Source organism: Entelurus aequoreus, linkage group LG09 (assembly GCF_033978785.1).
Source record: "Entelurus aequoreus isolate RoL-2023_Sb linkage group LG09, RoL_Eaeq_v1.1, whole genome shotgun sequence".
In the NCBI taxonomy this organism is placed as follows: domain Eukaryota; kingdom Metazoa; phylum Chordata; class Actinopteri; order Syngnathiformes; family Syngnathidae; genus Entelurus; species Entelurus aequoreus.
The window spans coordinates 54928052-54940651 of NC_084739.1; the positions used below are offsets into that span (position 1 = coordinate 54928052).

The following is a 12600-nucleotide window of genomic DNA, read 5'->3' on the forward strand; positions in this document are numbered from 1 at the left end:
AGTAAACGTTAATAATCGATAATCGATGTATTTATTGTAAATAAAGTAATACAGACATTTCCAAAATTTGGCTGACTGCAGCGAGCCACTTGACCGAGATTATGGGGCACTTATGTTCCAGTTTTGCACGCATTTCCATAAATTTAATAAATGTGATGGGAATTTCTGATTACCAATGCACTGTTTTTAAAAGTTGCAAGTCATAAACGCTGATTATGTGAAACGAAAATAAATTTAAAACTGCATCAATATACATAAATTAAAGATACATAAAAATTAAATTTTTAATCGAATCGTAGCTCCTGAATTGTAATCATAATCGAATCGGGAGGTGGCCAAAGATTCCCACCTCTATCCATTCTGTTTTTCCTAAAATGCAAGGGAACATTTAAAATAGGTGCCATAGAGTGCAAAGAAGAATAATCTTGATAAACAACATAAACAATACAATATTGAGGAAAACTGTCAATATTCCTACAATGTAGCATCAGACAATTAAAAAACAATGTTTTAACTGTTATTAAAAGCTAAGTGGATTAGACAAGAATAGACTAAAAAACTTCAGACTATAAGGAAAATAGTAGACATTTATCCTTGTTTAAACATGGTACAAAAAGAAGAAAACTTTCATTATTCCTACAATAAAGTGACAGACAATTTAAAAAATGTTTTTAAATATTATTTAAAAACATGAGGATTAGATATTAACACTGTTAGGCATGGATCAACATGTTTGTAATATATAACAATAATAGTCATTCATGATTAAATTCTGAAAACCTTACTGTAATAAAAAAAACTATTTGTATTTTAGATTAGATTATTGTTATGTTTTTGCTACAAATATATTACTTGCTTGTTTGGAACATTTAATTGCAATCAAACTCAGTTTTAAGGACAAATATTGTTAAATACATATTTAAGAAGAACCAAAAGTTGAAACCGTGAGTAAGGAGGGTATGTGGAATAGCCAAGTACTTGGGTGAGTCCCTCAGTTAACCATAGTGTCACAGCAATAGTACACCATCAGTGTCAGTCAGTGTAAGTCATGTTAAACAGACTTCACATTAATTTGGGAATGTTTGTGATGGCAGCTTAAAATCCCTCATAATGTTGACTTGTGGCAGTTCAAAACCAAACTTCAGTGAGTAAGCAGTGTGGCAAATGTGGTCTACAAAGAATGATGGCTGACAGCTTAACGAACACAAGTCAAAATTCTAACTTCTTCCTACAGGTGTCATATGATGCATCCCATTTGTTGCGGGAAGTCGGAATTTCAACTGGAACACCCCTCGAGGACAGATTTCTGACTTGGAAAGTCGGAGCATTCTCACCACCCCGAGTTCGTTTCAAAGCTGGCTGCTCTAGATGTAAATAATTATGTCCGCTTCAATGTTATCCGTTATTAGCACTTCTGATTAGTTTTCGTCGCAGTAAATCAGCCATATACAAAGTATTGTTGGTCATTTTATATGGTAATGTCACTGTAGTGTAAACTACATTCATTCTATGTGGTTTATACGCTGTACGTCGCTAGCAATAGCATCTGTGTTTCCTCTTCACCCACCGTGTTGGAAAGTTTCAGAAAGAGTCCATATTTTCCCATAAGTTGTATATATTCAGACAAGGCAAGCTCGAAATGGGCTTTTGTAGTTGTGGACATTTTGGCTGTGATGTCATTCCCTGCTCCTACTTCAAACTTCCTAGGTAAATAGAACGCAGCAATAAATCATTATGATCTCTGGACTACAAAAAAGATGGTGGGGAAAGCTTTAAAAAAATTACATTTGCAGTACCGACATCTGTCTGTAGGGGTCATAAATCATTATGATGTAATGACTACAACTAAAATAGCGGATGTCTTTAGAGCAGTGGTCCCCAACCACCGAGCTGCGGCCCGGTACCGGTCCGTGGATCGATTAGTACCGGGCCGCACAAGAAAAAAAAAAAAAAAGTTATTAAATCAACATAAAAAACACAAGATACTAGTACTATACTGTATATATATACTGCAATTAGTGCACCAACCCAAAAAAAAACTCCCTCCCCCATTAACACACATTCACACTCATTCGCACAAAAGGGTTGTTTCTTTCTGTTATTAATATTTCTGGTTCCTACATTATATATCAATATATATCAATACAGTCTGCAGGGATACAGTCTGTAAGCACACATGATTGTATTTTTTTATGACAAAAAAATAATAAAATCAATTTAACAAATAAATACCATACCAACCCCCCGGGGTTGGGTTTGGTGGTAGCGAGGGTGTATATTGTAGCATCCCGGAAGAGTTAGTGCTGCAAAGGGTTCTGGGAATTTGTTCTGTTGTGTTTATGTTGTGTTACGGTGCGGATGTTCTCCCGAAATGTGTTTGTCATTCTTGTTTGGTGTGGGTTCACAGTGTGGCGCATATTTGTAACAGTGTTAAAGTTGTTTATACGGCCACCCTCAGTGTGACCTGTATGGCTGTTGATCAAGTATGCTTTGCATTCACTTACAGTATGTGTGTGTAAAAACCGCATATACCTGTATTACGTGACTGGGCCGGCACGCTGTTTGTATGGAGGAAAAGCGGACGCGACGACAGATTGTAGAGGACGCTAAAGGCAGTGCCTTTAAGGCACGCCCCCAATATTGTTGTCCGGGTGGAAATCGGGAGAAATTCGGGAGAATGGTTTCCCCGGGAGATTTTCGGGAGGGGCACTGAAATTCGGGAGTCTCCCGGGAAAATCAGGAGGGTTGGCAAGTATGCCTATAATCCGGTGTGCCTAATATATGAAAAAAAATCAAAAATAGACCATTCATCGGCAGTGCGCCTTATAATCCGGTGCGCCCTATGGTCCGGAAAATACGGTACACCTGCTTCAGGTTTTAGTTCCAGTTTGGGTCGCTTTTAAATAATTGTTCCCCAACAAGCTTTCTGGAATTTGATCCCAGACTAACTGTATTTCAAAAGGATTTTCAAGATTAGGTCCAACAGAATGTTTTTTTGATAAGGAGAGAAAGTGAAAAATAAAAAATAAACCTCTTTCGTCCTTGTCATGCTGCTGTCCTTTTGCAAGCGACAGATCTGCCTCTGAAGTCGAAGGTTGGTCTCTTGCAGATGGCTGATTTTCTCAATGAGCTGACAGATGTGCTCCAAGTAACCAAGTCCTGACCCCAAAGGATTGGAGACTAACTGTTGGACCTGGACAAGCAGGACGTGTGCATGTTAGTAAGACATTCCATACCAGCTAAATCATCTTACATTTAAAAAAAACAAAACAATATAACAACAAATAGTGTATACAGTGTTACCTGTTAATGTCTACGCCCCTCAGACTGAAATTGACTTATTTATCAAGAGAAATGACTGCTTCTATCACAGTTTAGGTCTACAAAAGTGGTCCTCCATGTAAGTTGGCATCAACTTAGGTGGGCACATTGTAATAATTGTGAACCAGGACCTGATCTGACTGGGTGTGGTTCTTTGTAGAGGTGTCCCAATCCAATTTTGATATAGGAGAGTTGCATATGACATCACATCCGTTTTTCTTCTTCGCAGCTTAATTCACATGATGGTCAAGCAGCTTGAGTGTAGCATTAAAACAAGTGAGAGTGTGTGTAGAGTTTGAGCAGAAAATGCTGTATTGCTGTTCTGTTCTTGGGAGTTCCAATCATTCTAATAGGGAGAGAGGAAAGAGCTTTCATATAATCCCGAAAGAAGTGGTTCATGAAGGTAATAAAGTCAGGGGAAAAAACGAAAGTGCGTCGAAGGAAATGGCTCTTAAAAGTATCACTTTCATCATCTTCATATAGCTAGCAAAGATTCATGCTGAACAACAGGGACATATACAGCTAAATAATTAGATAAAATATGAACTTCACACCATGAAAAACAACTGCAGAAATGAATTGTAAATGAGACTAATATTTGTAGCAGGAAATCAACTGCAAACAAGCTTATCATTTTTGTCAGTGTCACGATCACAGCAGCACAACACTCATTATGTCAATCAAATACGTTACTTAGCGATGCACAAATAAGTCCAACTTTGTCTTTCACTGATTAATGCTTAATTTGTGGACCCCTCAAATGTAAAGACATGGTGTGCCTATGATCTGTTATTCTCTAAATACCGTAAGTGTCAAGTGAAGTGAGGTAGCAGTAACCTATTGGTGATGATAAATGGTTTAAATATTTTTAGGAAATATTTTTCTTAAGAGTGTAAAAAACCACTCCAACCCATTTGAAATATTTTTTCATGATCGCTTTTATATTTGCCTCTAAACCTTTCAAAATACGCCTAAATCTACACTGATTAAGGTAACTTAACAGTACGGTAATCTAATAGGGCTCTAGACCAACACCTGAAAGCCGAAAGTGCCCAGATATGCCTCTAGGTCATCTCTAAAACGTCTACATCTACGAACAGCTACAAAAGCGGGGGTGCCCAAAATACAGTCGACCGTAACATCAACCGTGCATCCACCTCTCAAAGACTCGCCAAAAACGTTAAAACCTTTTGTAATGGCCATAGGGGTCCATTGATATATATATATATATAATAAATTGCCAGTCACAGTTAACTTGTGCTCAGCTGGGAAAATAAATATATATATATACTTATTGTCATCCATTTACTTATTATAAACTGTTACAGGCGTATTTAATAATCTTGTTAATATTAAATATGTACGTAAATAATATGTGGGGATATAAAAGGCATCCGGTTCTATCGGACCTGGCGGAAGCGGAAAGTGACGTCACTAACCACCTGGAGCACCTGTCAGACGCAGTGTTTTTTGCCACGGAGCCACTTCTTGGAATAATCTGCCTTTTGACTTTTTTGGTGTGCTTTCCATTGGCCTGTGGAGAACCGGGAGAACAGGGACTCTTTCCAGGAGGACTTTGAGTTGGATGCGCAGTCTCGGTACCGTGAGTACACTGCTGCGGCTTTCAAACATTCATCGCTTGCCCGTACGTGCATGTCACGCTACGTGCATGTCACGTACGTAACTTTTGGGACTTTGGGGAAATATATGTGTTGTATGAACTTTGGGCTGTGGGATTTAGTGTGTTGTGTAGGTGTTTGATTTATATTGGCGGGTTATATGGACGGGAGGGGGGAGTTGTTTGCTATGCGGGATTAATTTGTGGCATATTAAATATAAGCCTGATCGTTTTGTGGCTAATAGTTATACATGTCTTGTGTTTATTTAATATATTAATCATTCCCAGCTGAATATCAGGTCCCACCCGTGACTCCTTAATTGCGTAGTGGCAAAGACACCCGGGGAACTTGGGTGCGTTTGTTACAGAGTGGTGGCCCGTACGGGGGGGAGCGGGGCTTAGTGTATCATTGATATCAGCGACTTTTATTTTCGTTGTTTTTTGCAAAGCACTTTAAGGGGAATAAGTAGTATATAAACATTATTTGTCTTGTTAAAATATAAATTCATATTGGGTTCATTTTTACCCTTAAATAGTCATCAGTGTGACACACACTCCTATTGTCACAATTTTTTCTACATTTTGATACATATATACATCCATTTTCTGGTACATAAAGACATACTATTTTTATACATTTACACACATAGACACTTACATATACGACAATTAATAAATACTTACACATAATTAGTTAAATTGGAGCAATGTCGACCAGCAGCCACTCCCTAATGGAGGAAGAGGACAGACAGGACTTTGCTGATGCAGCCCAGGACTCAACTCCGCCCCTTGACCCTTTCCGCCATGTCACCAGTAGGCCCAATCAAAATGGTGTTGCTGAGCTGACTAACTTGCTGGACTCTATGTATTTAGAACAGTCCAGACAGGAGGCGGCAGCAGAGGAAGAGGATGGGGTGGAACCAGACGCTGTCCTGGAGCAACTTCTAACGCTGCAACAACGAATGGACATTCTGGAGAACCGACTCACAGAAGCGGTCGACAGCACCCTTAACCGGGAGGATGGACTTAGGGCAGCGATGGAGGCCATAGCGGCAGAGATGAAAGCCTATGTGGACACGAAGGTGCAGAACTTCGACCAAGCTGTCGTAGCATGTCTGCGTCGAAGAGATGAAAGGTGGGGAGAGGAATTGAAAAATACCCTTGCTAAAACCCGAAGGTTTTGGCGACCAGCTAGCTTCTCCACTCCTGCAGCCGCCATACCAGTCCACCACCACCCGCCTGTCCGAGACATCACCTGCCCTATTACACCTGCTGTCACCGCCAGACCACCTGCTGTCACCATTGCACCTGCTGTCACCACCACTGCACCTGCTGTCACTGCCAGACCACCTGCTGTCCCCGCCATTACACCTGCTGCCACAGTCAGACCACCCATCAGGATGGAGTTTCCTCAGTTTGGAGAGTCCAGAGGCTCGGCCGATGTCACCGATTTCATCGAACAGTGTGAAAACTTTTTAGCACTCCGCCCTCTGAGCGATGCTGAGCTGGTGGGAACACTCAATGCTGTCTTAAAAGGTCCTGCCAGGAGTTGGTGGTCGGCAGCCCGCAGTACCATAACCAGCTGGTCTACATTTAAGCAGTCTTTCCTGGAAGCCTTTTTGCCAACTGACTACCAATCCGAGATTGAGATGCAGCTCCACTCCATTCTTCAAACTCCTAATCAGTGCTTGCGAGATTTCGCATATGATTATCGTGCCCTCTGCCTGAAGTGGAGACATGACATGGAGGAAGCCGAGATCGTGCGCCGCATACTCGGTGCCTGCAATCCCAGGTTGGCCAGTGGTCTACGTGGAATTGTGACAACGGTAGAACAGCTGGTCAAGGTGGGCTCCCTGATTGAACGAGACTGGACAAATAGTAAAGACTATTGGAGTCGTGTCCAACAAAGCAACCCTCCAAAAAGATCTGGCAAGAAGATGGAGCATGGGCCGAGTCGAAGTGGGGCCGACCTTGCCGCTGCTATGGGCGAACAATCCCTCCTGGTGGTCCCTATTAGCATGCGCGGCTCTGAAGGAGATGGAGTCCTGGACTCCGGATGCACGTACTCACTAATGAGTCATACGCTGTGGAAGGCTGTGAGGAAGTGCGGCGAGGTTCTGGAGCCAAGCGGCATTCCAAAGTTTGTCATGGCAAATGGACAAATAAACCAAGCAGTTGGAAAAGCCACCCTGCTCCTCAATCTGCATGACTGTCATAGCACCCTACAGATTCATGTGATGGCTGATGGCCACTTATGTATGCCCTTGTTGTTAGGTCTCGACTTCATGACCTCATCACAAATGGTACTCAAACCTCATCTCAGGAGGTATGTCATGCCCGGAGGGAGAGAATTCAAATTTCTCCCCAAAGGCAGAGAAATGCTTCGCTGGACTCACCCTGGTTCCTCCATTAATTTTTACATGGCCATAAATGAAGAACCCCAAGTTAATCAGTCTGCCATCCCCCTCCTCGAATCCCAACCTGAGGTGGTGCGACCACTGCTGCAGAAGTGGCCAACAGTGTGGACTGAGACTACTGGGGCCACCAGGGTAATTAAACATCAAATCACCACCATGGATGAGATGCCTGTGAGGAAGCGGGCTTACAGAGTGTCCAGTCAAAAACAAGAAATAATCGAGGAACAAATCAAAAAAATGATCAGCACTGGAGTGATAGAGCCATCAACATCTCCGTGGGCCTCTCCTGTTGTTCTGACACCCAGGAAGGACGGAACACCCCGATTCTGTGTGGACTACAGGGGCTTGAACGCCAAAACCCAGCATGACGCCTACCCCATGCCCCTCATACATGAGATCCTGGAGTCATTGCAAGGTGCAAAATATTTCAGCTCCCTCGACCTGCAGTGTGGCTACTGGCAGGTTGCCATGGATGAGGATAGCAAGCCAAAGACTGCCATGATCACACATCTGGGCCTATATCAATTTAAAGTCATGCCATTTGGACTGCGCAATGCTGGGGCGACCTTCCAGCGTTTAATGGAGACAGTTCTGGGTGAGCTTAGGGGAAGGAGCTGTTTCGTGTACATTGATGACATCATTGTGTTTTCACAAACAGAAGAACAACACCTGCTTGACCTTGAAGCGGTGTTTGCAAAATTACAACAAGCAAACCTTACACTCAACATCAAGAAATGCCACCTGCTTCAAGATCAGCTCACCTTCCTTGGACACCTAATATCAGGCAAAGGAGTGGAAGTAGATCCGGGAAAAATATCAGCAATAACTGCATACCCCCCTCCCACAGACCTGAAGAGTCTTCAGAGGTTTCTTGGCATGGTCGGCTGGTACCACAAGTTCATCCCCAGGCTGGCCGACATTTCGTCTCCTCTAAACCAACTAAAGAAGAAGGATGTTCCTTGGGAGTGGAGTCCTACCTGCCAGGCGGCCTTCGACCACCTCAAATCCCTTTTACAGTCTCCACCAGTGCTTGCTCAGCCCCATCCACAAATCAGTTTCCAGGTTCACTGTGATGCCAGTGACTTGGGCCTTGGCGCGGTCCTGATGCAACGCCTTGAAGGTGAAGAACGGCCAATTGCCTTTGCCTCCAGAGCGCTCCAAGGAGCTGAAGTCCGCTACTCCACTGCCGAAAAAGAGTGCTTGGCTGTGGTGTGGGCAGTTGAGAAGTGGAGACATTTCCTCGAGGGAACAACTTTTGATGTCTTCACGGACCACAGTGCTCTTGCCTGGGCATTCAACTGCCCTAAGACTTCGTCCCGACTTACACGATGGACGCTGAGACTACAGGGATTCACATTCAGAGTCCATTACAAGAAGGGCTGCTGCAATGTGGTACCGGATGCATTGTCACGGGCACCCCAATCACCAAAAGGGAAGATTTGCCTTGTTGTTCCGAAAACCTACTGGTCAGATCTCCCCAGCACACTGCAAGATCTTTCTGAGGCTCAAAAAACTGATACAACATGTCTGGAATGTGGACCTTCTGTTGACCAACCTACACCTGGCCGGATCCACTATCAACTTCAGCAAGGGGTGTGGTTCCGGGGAGTACCATCTAAGTATGGCGGCTTCAATTATCAGCTGGTAGTGCCATTGTCTCTGGTGCCGCAGTTCCTGGCCTACTTTCATGACAGTCCATTCGGAGGACATCTGGGGAGAATGAAGACGCTCTTGAAGATTCTGGAAGTAGCTTGGTGGCCGACAGTAAGGAAAGACGTCTGGAGTCACGTCCAAGCATGCAGGACTTGTCAACAATACAAAAACCCCAACGACAAGCCAGCTGGACAACTCCAGTCCTCTACTGTCAACGCCCCAGGAGAGATGCTGGGGGTGGACTTCATGGGACCTTTTCCCCTCAGTAAGGACCGGAACTCTGTGCTGATGGTGGTGGTGGACTACTACTCCAAGTGGGTAGAGCTTTTTGCCCTGAAAGACGCCAAAACTCCCAAGGTCTGCCAAATTCTCAAAAATGACATTTTCACTCGCTGGGGAGTTCCCACATATCTTGTGTCTGACCGAGGGCCACAGTTCACAAGCCAACTGATGTCCCGTCTGTGCGAATCCTGGGGGGTAACCCATAAACTAACCACAGCTTACCACCCCCAAACCAACATGACAGAACGAGTCAATCGCACCCTCAAGACTATGATTGCCGCCTTCGTAGGGAACCATCATCAAGACTGGGATAAGTGGCTGCCTGAATTCCGGTTTGCCCTTAACACCGCTGTCCATGAGACGACTGGTTCAACCCCTGCCAGGTTGACTCTCGGGCGGAATCTGATGGGACCCCTGGAACGACTGGTGCACAAAGCTCCACCACCACACACATCTGCATATCACACCATACTTACACACACACACCTAAAGGAGGAAGTGGAGAGACATGTAGGCGCGTCCAAAGCTCGACAAGCCAGATATTATAATGCACGACACAAAGATGTACACTTTGTAGTTGGGGATCTGGTCTGGATTAGGGCGCACCCACTTTCCAAAGCTTCAAGTAAATTCTCTGCCAAACTAGCACCCAGATGGTTAGGTCCTGTGCGGGTAGAGAAGAAGTTGGGTCCTGTAAATTACAGTATTCGTTGGTTGACTGATAAGTGTAAGGTGGATACTATTAATGTGGTAAACATGAAACCCTATTATGGTCCCCATAAGCCGCTGGCTGGGGGGGGGGGAATGTAATGGCCATAGGGGTCCATTGATATATATATATATATAATAAATTGCCAGTCACAGTTAACTTGTGCTCAGCTGGGAAAATAAATATATATATATACTTATTGTCATCCATTTACTTATTATAAACTGTTACAGGCGTATTTAATAATCTTGTTAATATTAAATATGTACGTAAATAATATGTGGGGATATAAAAGGCATCCGGTTCTATCGGACCTGGCGGAAGCGGAAAGTGACGTCACTAACCACCTGGAGCACCTGTCAGACGCAGTGTTTTTTGCCACGGAGCCACTTCTTGGAATAATCTGCCTTTTGACTTTTTTGGTGTGCTTTCCATTGGCCTGTGGAGAACCGGGAGAACAGGGACTCTTTCCAGGAGGACTTTGAGTTGGATGCGCAGTCTCGGTACCGTGAGTACACTGCTGCGGCTTTCAAACATTCATCGCTTGCCCGTACGTGCATGTCACGCTACGTGCATGTCACGTACGTAACTTTTGGGACTTTGGGGAAATATATGTGTTGTATGAACTTTGGGCTGTGGGATTTAGTGTGTTGTGTAGGTGTTTGATTTATATTGGCGGGTTATATGGACGGGAGGGGGGAGTTGTTTGCTATGCGGGATTAATTTGTGGCATATTAAATATAAGCCTGATCGTTTTGTGGCTAATAGTTATACATGTCTTGTGTTTATTTAATATATTAATCATTCCCAGCTGAATATCAGGTCCCACCCGTGACTCCTTAATTGCGTAGTGGCAAAGACACCCGGGGAACTTGGGTGCGTTTGTTACACTTTTTTTTTTGGCCAAAGACAACTGTCTTATGTATATGAGCAGTACAATGCATGTGTTCCTTTGTATACACCTTTCATGCGTAATCTGATTGTTTTACTTGTTTGGACTATATGATCACACTGTGCAATGCATATTTATTTTAATTAGCCCTTTGTCTTTTGTACATTTTATTTTATAGTAATGAATTGTTTTTTATACTTTCATTCTGAAATGAAAGCCACATTTACATACTGTTTGTTTGCAATAGAGAGTGTAATAAAATATGTTTTATTAACAGTAACTAATCGTGATTAATAATCGAGATTACAATACTGATGAACATAATCATGCAGCCCTATTAACAAGTATCAACCTGTCAACAAGTCAGATGTGTGCTGAGGTCTGTGAACCCCAAGAGAGCTGCTGGTCCTTGGGGGTACTTGGCAAAGTGCTCAGGGCCACTGTGGACAGACTCCTGGGGGTCTTCAAGCTGATCTTCACCTTCTTGTTGGCTCCATTTACACCGGACACCAAATCAGATTTTTTTTTTTACCCTTATGTGACACAGATTGGATATCTGTTTGCTAGTCTAAACGCTCCAAAGTGTTTCAAGTATATTTTCGCATCAGATTTGGGCCACATCAGGAGGTAGTCCAAATGCGTTTGGAATCTGATCTTTTCAAATGTGACTGCAGTCTAAACGGCAATGCGACCTGTTTGCAAACTTGATATTATCTTTGGTCAAGCTATGTCATTTGTGTGTGCAGGAAAATACACAGAATTATCTTCTTCCTCCCCATGCAGTTGTTTTCCATTATCAACCTACTTCCTTTACTCAACAGCCACGGCACAAAAGCAATACCATGCTTTCTTCTATAGTAGCAAATTCCTTGTTCATTTACAGAATCCGGTCAACTTCCTTTGTTTTCACTTTATCAAACTGCTCATGCTAGTGACGTCATTGGGGCCTGTGAACGTTTGTACTGGAGTCTTATACTTTATACTTGTAAACAGTCAGCTGAAATAAAATCTGATTTGGTCCACTTTGGCCTGCAGTGTTAACGTTTCCCGTGTCGGAGACATACATCCTTTCCTGCCAAAAATATGCTACAATAGCCCCACTCCTCAAAACTGCCTCCTCAGATTTCAATCACGACAGACCAGTTGCTCTTACACCCATCATAATTTTGAGAAGCTGGTTCTCACAACTTCACATTAGAACATATCTCTCTCCGTCCCTTTGATCCACATCAGTTTGCCTACAGAGCTAAGCAATCAACTGATGATGAAATCCCTATAGCTGTTCACAAAGCCCTGGGTCACACAGAAACAGTGGTCTTACGTAAAGCTGCTGTTCATTGACCTGTGCTTTCAACACCATCATTCCTGACATCCTCGTTTGCAAACTGATACAGCTGGGCCTCACACACATCTGCTCCTGGATAGAGCATGTGAAAATGGAGTCACTCACCTCATCCATTATCACAGTTAACACCGGCACACACCAAAGCTGTGTCCTGTGTCTGCTACTGTACACCTTTTATACATATGACTGTACACCTGTTCACCCAACCAACATCAGTGTCTAGTTCGCAGACGATGCCACCGTGATTGGACTTATTTCTGACGAAGACTAATCAAAATATAGGGACAAGTTTTATAGACAGTCAGCCTGTTGTTCAGACAACAACTTGTATCTGAATACTAATACAACTAAGGAGATGGTCAT

At 43.2% G+C, this 12600-nt stretch overlaps 1 protein-coding gene across 2 annotated transcripts in view; it reads right to left on the bottom strand.

Annotated features, from left to right (window-relative positions):
• Positions 1-12600, bottom strand: part of si:ch211-250c4.3 (uncharacterized protein LOC100535981 homolog) — a 92040-nt gene that overhangs the window by 38282 nt on the left and 41158 nt on the right. For both annotated transcript variants that reach the window (XM_062058954.1, XM_062058953.1), the window contains exon 3: positions 3032-3193. In XM_062058954.1, the coding sequence (XP_061914938.1) occupies positions 3032-3193 (162 nt within the window). The remainder of the gene's footprint in view (positions 1-3031; positions 3194-12600) is intronic.